This window comes from Rhinopithecus bieti, unplaced genomic scaffold, assembly GCF_001698545.2.
Source record: "Rhinopithecus bieti isolate Rb0 unplaced genomic scaffold, ASM169854v2 scaffold_10548, whole genome shotgun sequence".
Classification (NCBI taxonomy): Eukaryota; Metazoa; Chordata; class Mammalia; order Primates; family Cercopithecidae; genus Rhinopithecus; species Rhinopithecus bieti.
Window position 1 is genome coordinate 1,549,107 of NW_016806834.1, and position 9,490 is coordinate 1,558,596.

Consider the following 9,490-nt stretch of genomic DNA (forward strand, 5'->3'; position numbering starts at 1 on the left):
AAAAAAAAAAAAAAAAAAAAAAAGAATCATTCCCAATCACAAATACATAGCAGTTCTACAGTTTTATGTTTCTGAATGGCTGTTTAAAGACAATCCTAAATTATAACTTAGTTTGACTTAGATTGTAAAGCATTCAAGAGTGAAGCTTAACTTGCTACTATTTTAAAAGCATGTGACCTTATAGATCATCTATAAAATGTGAGAAGTGTTAAATAATGTTTGATATTACACATAAAACACACTAAAATGCCTTTCAATAAGTAAAAGGAGCCATTTTAAATACAGGGAATTCTAATTAGATTGGCATAGTTAAGGCCAAAAATATAAAGTAGACATGGCTACCTTATTTATCTTCAACCCTTGCCTTTATGAACACAAAACACAGGTGAATCTTGCTTGGTTCTGAGACAGTGAAGGAATTTCTCCAGTATTTAAATACGTTCACATAACCAGTTATATAAATCTAAATATAAAACCAATCTCCAGTAAGTTTTAAGATGGTATGCACCATCTTTGTGAAAAGTTTAACATTACTAATGAAGTCTAATCATATCTTTAGAAGGGGTAAACAGTGATAGCATTTACTGAATTGGAATTACTATTAAAATTCAAAAACTGAACATATTCATTTAACCACAAGCCAATCTTAGTTTTGAATCAGGACTGCCCAACAAAATATTCTGTCAGTCATTCATGATCTGAATTCTGTTGTATGAGCTCTATTATAGTATGGTACACATAAACAATTCATGAGACATTTGTTTTGCAATAAATAAGGCAGTGGCCAATTATTACTAATTAGTAGCTTTTTTGAGATAAGCTGTCAAGTCGGCCTTTTCTACCTTCTTTTTAATGCCGGCAAAGATCATTTTTGTTCCAGGGATGTACTTCTTGGGATTCTCCAAATACTCCATCAGTGTATCCTCTCCCCAGGTGATGCATTTGTTCTTATTGGCATCTGTGTAAGAGAATCCAACGGCCTGACCTGGCTTCTGCCCGAAGAGACCATGGAGATTAGGCCCAGTCTTGTGCTTGCCTCCCTTTTCCACGGTGTGACACTGGGCACACTTCTGAACAAAAATCTTCTTGCCTTTCTCAACATTACCCATATTTAATTCTCTTTGTCGTCACTGGCGCAATGAAGGTTCCCACTCTAAAGCCGGACATCCCACTCTCTCCATAAAGGGTGATTTTTTTTTTTTTTTTTGAGATGGAGTTTTGTGCTGTCACCCAGGCTGGAGTGCAATGGCGCAATCTCTGCTCACTGCAACCTCTACTTCCCAGGTTCAGGCCATTCTCCTGCCTTAGCCTCCCGAGTAGCTGGGATTACAGGCGCCCACCACCATCCCAGCACATTTTTTGTATTTTTAGTAGGGATGGGCTTTAACTGTGTTGGCCAGGCTGGTCTTGAACTCCTGACCTCGTGATCTGCCCACCTCAGCCTCCCAAAGTGCTGGGATTACAGGTGTGAGCCACCACGTCTGACCAGAAGGGTGATTTTTATGTTTTTTATGTTTTATTTTATTTTTTTTTCATCTCATACAGCTGTCTTTTAATTAAAAAAAAAAAAATCAAAGAAAACGTCTGGCCAGGGCTAGGTTAAGACAAACAGGAACACTTCAGAATCCAAGGCAGGGAAAGGCTGTTGGCCTCCCTTCAGAGGACTGCAGGGGTAGGAAGAGGGAGGGACAGATCATGCACAAAAGTACTTACAAATTACACACCCATCCCCCACCCCTCAATAAAAGAGAAGAAAAGCTCCATCACTTAACAGAAGGGTGATTTTTTAATAAAATATGTTGTTGTGACAGAATGATCAGATTTTCAAAACAAAACATAGGCATTGGCAGAACAGACGCATCAGGTTATTAAAAGGAGACTATTTCTGTTTCAATTACAGCTGTGCCATAAAGGCCAAAATAGATAGCAGGAACCCCATGTTCCAAAGAGGGATCTGATAACCAGGCATTGCAGAGCAAGTAGCTAGACAATTTTTGAAATATTTAGTTAGGTATTCACCTTGAGTGGATAAAAAGCATTGACAGTAAAGAGGCAATAGGTTTTCTTGGGGAAAGTTGCTGGAATGTTGGTATTTTCCCGCTGTACTCTGTAGGAGAAAGGTGTACAGAGGGAAAATACCAAAGGTGACTGCTTTCCCTTCAAGCTTGATATATGTTCCCCGCAGTTTGTGGGACATAGTGGTCTGCTTTTTTGTCATTTTTTCTTGTTTATAGTCCATTTTTAGAGTTTTTGTCCCTACTATTATTGCATTTATTTTATTTTTTTGAGTATGTGAAATATTAACCTAGTTACCAGAACTATATACAAAAATTACAAAGAGGTATCACCCCTCCCTAACCATTCTTTCCATTCCATTTCACCCACATCTCATCCTTTCCACCCCATTCCTACCTACCTCCTACAGGTGATGAATCTCATTCATTTCTGTTGGTCTGGCTGAGCTGGAGTGCAGTGGCACGATCTCGGCTCACTGCAACCTCTGTCTCCTGCCTCAGCCTCCTGAGTAGCTGGGATTACAGGCATGTGCCACCACGCCTGGCAAATTTTTTTTTTTTTTTTTTGAGATGGAGTCTCGCTCTGTCACCTAGGCTGGAGTGCAGTGGAGCAATCTCAGCTCACCGCAAGCTCTGCCTCCCGGGTTCATGCTATTCTCCTGCCTCAGCCTCCCGAGTAGCTGGGACTACAGGCACCCGCCACCACACCCAGCTAATTTTTTTTTTTTTTTTTTTTTTAGATATTTTTAGTAGAGATGGGGTTTCACCGTGTTAGCCAGGATGGTCTCGATCTCCTGACCCTGTGATCCGCCTACTTTGGCCTTCCAAAGTGTTGGGATTACAGGTGTGAGCCACCGCGCCTGGCCAAATTTTTGTATTTTTAGTAGAGTCGGAGTTTCACCATGTTGGCCAGGCTGGTCTTGTACTGCTGATCTCAGGTAATCCACCAGCCTCAGCCTCCCAAAGTGCTGGGATTACAGGTGTGAGCCACTGCGTCCAGCCTTTTTTTTTTTTTTTTTTTTTTTAACAGCTGCAGAATAGCACTCTATTGTGTGGATAACCACTCTTTTTATACAGGCATTTAATCCTTTTCAATATTTGCAATTATAAATAATGTTAGTGTATATTACTTTTTTTTTTTTTTAATTTTGAGACAGGGTCTCATTCTGTTGCCCAGGCTGGAGTGCAGTGGTGCAATCATGGCCCACTGCAGTCTAGATTTCCTGGGCTCAAGCGATCCTTCCACCTCAGTCTCCTGAGGAGCTGGGACTACAGGCACAGGTCCCCACACCTGGCCAAGTTTTGTAGTTTTTGTAGAGACAGGGTTTAATTATGTTGCCCATGGTGGTCTCAAACTTCTGGGCGCAAGTGATGCTCTCACCTTGTCTTCCAAAAGTGCTGAGATTACAGACATGGGCCACTGGCTGCAGCCCAGTGTATCTTCTTGTGTACATGTATTTCTCTATGGAAGTATATCATCAGGGTAAATTCCTAGAAGTGGGAATTTTTGGTCAAAATATTCATTAATCTGCAGTTTTAGTAGATATTGCTAAATTCTCCTCCACAATGGTTGTATGATTTTGAATTCCCATCAACAATTAATAAGAATGCCAGTTTCTCCACAGCTTTTCCAACAGAATGTATTGTCTGTCATAATTTATAATCTTCGTCAATCTGATGGATAAGACATTGTATACTGGCGTATTTTAGTTGTTTGTTTGTTTGTTTGTTTTGACATAGTCTCGCTCTGTCGCCCAGGTTGGAGTGGAGTGGCACGATCTCAGCTCACTGCAACCCCTGCCTCCTGGGTTCAAACAATTCTCCTGCCTCAGCCTCCTGAGTACCAGGGATTACAGGCCTGTGCCACCACGCCCAGCTAATTTTTGTATTTTTAGTAGAGACGGGGTTTCACCATATTGATCAGGCTGGTCTCGAACTCCTGACCTCATGATTCACCCGCCTTGGCCTCCCAGTGTTGGGATTATAGGCATGAGCCACCGCGCCCAGCCCAAATGGCATAGTTTTAATTTGCATATCTTTTATTATTATGAGTGATATGGAAGATCTCTTCCTGTACATAAGAGCCACTGTTATATCTTTGTTTTTGGTAACAGCTTTATTGAGATATAATTCACATACTATACAATTCACCCCTTGAAAGTGTACAATTTAATGGTTTTTAGTACATTCACAGAAATGTGCAACCATTACCACAATCAACTTTTTTCTTCACTATCACCCCATGTTACTCCCCCAAGCAACCACTAATCTACTTTCTGTCTGTCTATCTAAATTTCTCATTCTGGATTTTTACAAATGGGATAATTATTTTTTACATACACACATACATATATACGTATGCTTTTTTTTTCTTTTTTTGAGGCGGAGTCTCACTCTGTCACCCAGGTTGGAGTGCAGTGGCATGATCTCAACTCATGGCAACCTCTGCCTCCCGGGCTCAAGCAATCCTCCTGCCTTAGCCTCCCCATTAGCTGGGATTACAGGTGCATGCCACCATGCTCGGCTAATTTTTGTATTTTTAGTAGAGATGGGGTTTCACCATGTTGGCCAGGATGGTCTCGATCTCTTGACCTCAGGATCCGTCAGCCTCAGCCTCCCAAAGTGCTGGGACTACACGTGTTAGCCACCACGCCTGGACCTGTATACATATTTAATATATGTATATGTATGTGTGCATATGCACACACACACATATATACACACACATATGTATTAGTCTGTTCTCACACTGCTATAAAGAACTACCTGAGACTGGGTAACTTATGAGGAGAAGAGGTCTAATTGACTCACAGTTGTGCAGGCTGTACAGGAAGCATGGCTGGGAGGCCTTAGGAAACTTACAATCACAGTGGAAAGTGAAGGGGAAGCAAGCACGTCTGACCATGGTGGAGCAGGAGAGACAGTGTGAAGGGTGAGGTGCTACACACTTTTAACCGGATCTCATGAGAATTATCATGAGACTAGGAGGATGGTGCTAAACCATTAGACACCACCCCAATGATCCAGTCGTCTCCAACACTCGAGATCACAGTTCAACATGAGATTTGGGTGGGGAGACAGAGCCAAACCATATCAAGATATATATATATATATATTGTGACTGGCTTCTTTCACTTGGTATTTTTATGGTTTACTGTGTTGTAAAATGTATCAGTACTTGTTTTCTTTTTATAGCTCTGTAACATTCCATCATATGTATATATCACAATTTGTTTATTGACTCATCAGTTTATGTACATTTGGGTTGTTTCCACTTTTTGGCTATTACGAGTAATACTGCTAAGAACACGAAGTTTTTGTGTGGATATATGTTTTAATTCATCTTGGGTAATACACCTAAGAGTGAAATTACTAGGTTACATAGTAACTCTGTGTTTAACCATTTAAAGAACTACAAAACATTGCTTCACACCTACTATGCTTCACATCTACTACATTGCTTCACACCTATCAGATAAATGTTGATGAGGATGTAGAGACATCAGAATCCTCATCCACTGCTGGTGGAAACGTAAAATGGTGCAGCCACTTTGGAAAATGGTTTTGTAGTCTCTCAAACGATTACATATAGAGTAACCATTTACATCTCTCTCTTTTTTTTTGTTTTGAGACGGAGTCTCGCTCTCTCTCCCAGTCTAAAGAGCAGTGGTGCAATCTCGGCTCACTGCAAGCTCTGCCTCCCGGGTTCACGCCATTCTCCTGCATCAGTCTCCCAAGTAGGTGGGACTACAGGTGCTCGCCACCACACCCGGCTAATTTTCTGTATTTTTTAGTAGAGACGGGGTTTCACCGTGTTAGCCAGGATGGTCTTGATCTCCTGACCTCATGATCCACCTGCCTCGGCCTCCCAAAGTGCTAGGATTACAGGTGTGAGCCACCGTGCCCGGCCTTTTTTTTTTTTTTTTTTTTTTTAATACAGAGTCTTGCTCTGTCACACAGGCTGGAGTGCAATGGCATGATCATGGTTCACTGCAGCCTCAACCTCCCTGGGCTCAAGTGATCCTCCCACCATAGCCTCTGGAGTAACTGGGACTACAGGTGTGTGCTACCACACCTGTCTAATTAAAAAAAATTTTTTGACAGGGTTTCACCATGTTGCCTAGGCTGGTCTTGAACTCCTTCCTCAGTCTCCCAAGGTGCTAAGATTATGAGCCACTAGGTCCGACCCATTTGCATATCTCTGTCTTTTTATTATCTTACAATAATAAAAAAGACCAACTAATCAAAAGATTTGTAAACATTTCCTCCCACTCTGTGGGCGGTCTTTTTACTTTCTTGATAGTGTCCTTTGAAGCACAAAAGTATTTGTCTATTTTTCCTTTGGTTGCTTGTGCTTTTCGTGTCACATCTAAGAATCCACTGCCAAATCCAAGGTAATAATGTTTTACCCCTGTGTTTTCTTCTAGGAGTTTTATGTTGAATAGCTTTGTCTCTTAAATTTAGGTCTTCATTCCATTTCAATTTTTGTATATAGTATGAGATAAGGGTCCAACTTCATTTTTTTTTTTGTGTAGATATCCAGCTTTCCTAGCTTTATTTCTTATTTATTTATGTGTGTATGTACGTATGTATGTATGTATTTATTTATTTTGATACAGGGTCTCACTCTGTTGCCCAGGCTGGAGTGCAGTGGTGTGATCTTGGCTCACTTCACACTCAGCCTCCCAGGTTCATGCCATTCTCCTGCCTCAGCCTCCCGAGTAGCTGGGACTACAGGCGCCCGCCACCACGCCCAGCTAATTTTTTGTATCTTCAGTAGAGACGGGGTTTCATTGTGTCAGCCAGGATGGTCTCGATCTCCTGACCTCGTGATCTGCCCGCCTCAGCCTCCCAAAGTGCTGGGATTACAGGCATGAGCCACCACACTTGGCCTCTAGCATTATTTATTGAAAAGACTATTATTTCCCCATTTAATTTTTCATTTTATTTTATTTTAGATGGAGTCTCATTCTGTCGCCCAGGCTGGACTGCAGTGACTCAATCTTGGCTCACTGAAAGCTCCACCTCCCAGGTTCACGCCATTCTCCTGCCTCAGCCTCCTAAGTAGCTGGGACTACAGGTGCCCTCCATCATGCCCAGCTAACTGTTTTTGTATTTTAAGTAGAGACACGGTTTCACCGTGTTAGCCAGCATGGTCTTAATCTCCTGACCTCATGATCTGCCCGCCTCGGCCTCCCAAAGTGCTGGGATTACAGGCATGAGCCACTGCGCCCAGCCCCACTGAATGTTCTTGACACCCTGGTTGAAAATCGCTTGGTCATAGATACGTTTCTAAACTCTCAATTCTAGTCTGTTGATCTGTATATCTATCCTTACGCCAACATCACACTGTCTTGATTACCGTAGCTTTGTAGTAAGTTTTGAAATCAGGACATGTGAGCACCCCACCTTTCTTCATTTTCAAGAGTGTTTGGTTATTCAGGGTCCCCAAGTTTCCGTATGAATTTCAAAATTGTCTTGTCAGTTTTTATAAACAAATCAGATGGGATTCTGATACAGATTGTGTCGAATCTGTAGAGCAATTTGGAGAGTATTAACATCTTAACAATATTAAGTCTTCTGATCCGTGAACATGGGATCTTTCTATTTGCTTAGGTCTTTTCAATTTTTTTCAACAGTGTTTTGTAACTTTCAGAGAATACATTTTGCATTGCTTTTGTTAAATGTATTCGTATTTTATTCTTTTGTTATCTTAAATGGGATTGTTTTCGTTCTTTGTGTGTTTTTCTGAGACAGGGCCTCACTCTGTCACCTAGGCTGGAGTGCAGTGGCATGATCATGGCTCACTGCAGCCTCAACTTCCTGGGCTCAAGGGATCCTCCTGCCTCAGCCTCCCAAGGAGCTGGGACTACAGGTGCATGCCACCATGCCCAGCTAATTTGTTTTTATGTAGAGACAAGAGCTCACCATTTTGCCCAGGCTGGTCTCTAACTCCTGCACTTAAGTGATCCTCCCACCTTGGATTACAGGCGTGAGCCACTATACCCCACCTGGAATTGTTTTCTTAACAGTTATATATTTTCTGTAAATTGTTCATGTATTTTGTCTCTTTTTCTATTGAATTTTTGGTCTGCTCCTCCCCTCAATTTTTAAATATTGTTTACACACTAGGGATATTACCCCTTCATATATAATGCAAATATTTTCTCACAATTCGTCAGGGTTTTTTTTTTTTTTTTGAGAAAATCTTGCTGTTGCCCAGGCTGGAATGCAGTGGAGCAATCTCAGCTCACTGTAACCTCCACCTCCCGGGTTCAAGTGATTCTCCAGCCACAGCGTCCCAAGTAGCTGGGATTACAGGTGCCTACCATTGTGTCCAGAATTGGTTCCTTCTGGTGTGTTCTTGGTCTCGCTGACTTCAAGACTGAAGCCACAGACCCTCACGGTGAGTGTTACAGTTCTCAAAGATGGTATGTCTGGAGTTTGTTCCTTCCAATGTTCAGATGAGTCCGGAGTTTCTTCCTTCCAGTGGACTGGTGGTCTCACTTGACTTCAGGAGTGAAGCCGCAGACCTTCACAGTGAGTGTTACATCTCTTAAACATGGCGTGTCCGGAGTTGTTTGTTCCTTCCGGTGGGTTCATGGTCTCACCGACTTCTGAATTGAAGCTGCAGACCTTTGCGGTGAGCGTTACAGCTGATAAAGGTAGTGCAGATCCAAAGAGTGAGCAGCAGCAAAACTTAGTGTAAAGAGCAAAAGAAGAACGCTTCCACACCCTGGAAGGGAACCCGAGTAGATTGCTGCTGTTGGCTCAGGTGGCCAGCTTTTATTGCCTGATTTGTCCTGCCCATTGGTCCATTTTACAGAGTGCTGACTGGTCCGTTTTTACAGAGTGCTGATTGGTGTGTTTACAAACCTTTAGCTAGACACAGAGCGATTGGTCCATTTTTACAGGGTACTGATTGGTGCATTTACAAACCTTTAGCTAGATACAGAGCACTGATTGGTGCATTTACAATCCTTTAGCTAGACAGAAAAGTTCTCCAAGTCCCCACTCGACCCAGGAAGTACAGTTGGCTTCACCTCTCACCATCACGCCTGGCTAGTGTTTTGTATTTTTAGTAGAGACGGGTTTCAGCATGTTGGTCAGGCTGGTCTCAAACTCCTGACCTCAAGTAATCTGCCCACCTTGGCCTCCCAAAGTGTTGGGATTACGGGCGTGAGCCACTATGCCAGGCCATGCTTTCTTTTTGTTTGTGGTGCATATTTTTGCCATGCAAAAAATTTTATTTAACATAATGAAATTTATTTTTTTCTTTTATTACCTCTGAATTTTGAGTCGTTATTAGAAAAATTTTCTCCACATTCAGTCTATAGAATGCACCCATGTTCTTTTTTTATTATTTGTATGGTTTCATTATTTTCCATTTAGATCCCTGATCTATTTGGAATTTTTTAATTTTAATTTTTTTTTTTTTTTTTTTTTTTTTTTTTTTTTTTTTTTTTTTTTTTTTT

The 9,490-nt window shown here is 41.6% G+C and overlaps 1 protein-coding gene across 1 annotated transcript; it reads right to left on the bottom strand.

Annotated features, from left to right (window-relative positions):
- Positions 1 to 794: 794 nt before the first annotated feature.
- On the bottom strand, positions 795 to 1,109 carry LOC108533297 (cytochrome c-like). Its single transcript, XM_017877868.1, has one exon. The coding sequence runs from the start codon at positions 1,107 to 1,109 to the stop codon at positions 795 to 797; it is 315 nt and encodes a 104-aa protein (XP_017733357.1).
- Positions 1,110 to 9,490: the final 8,381 nt, after the last annotated feature.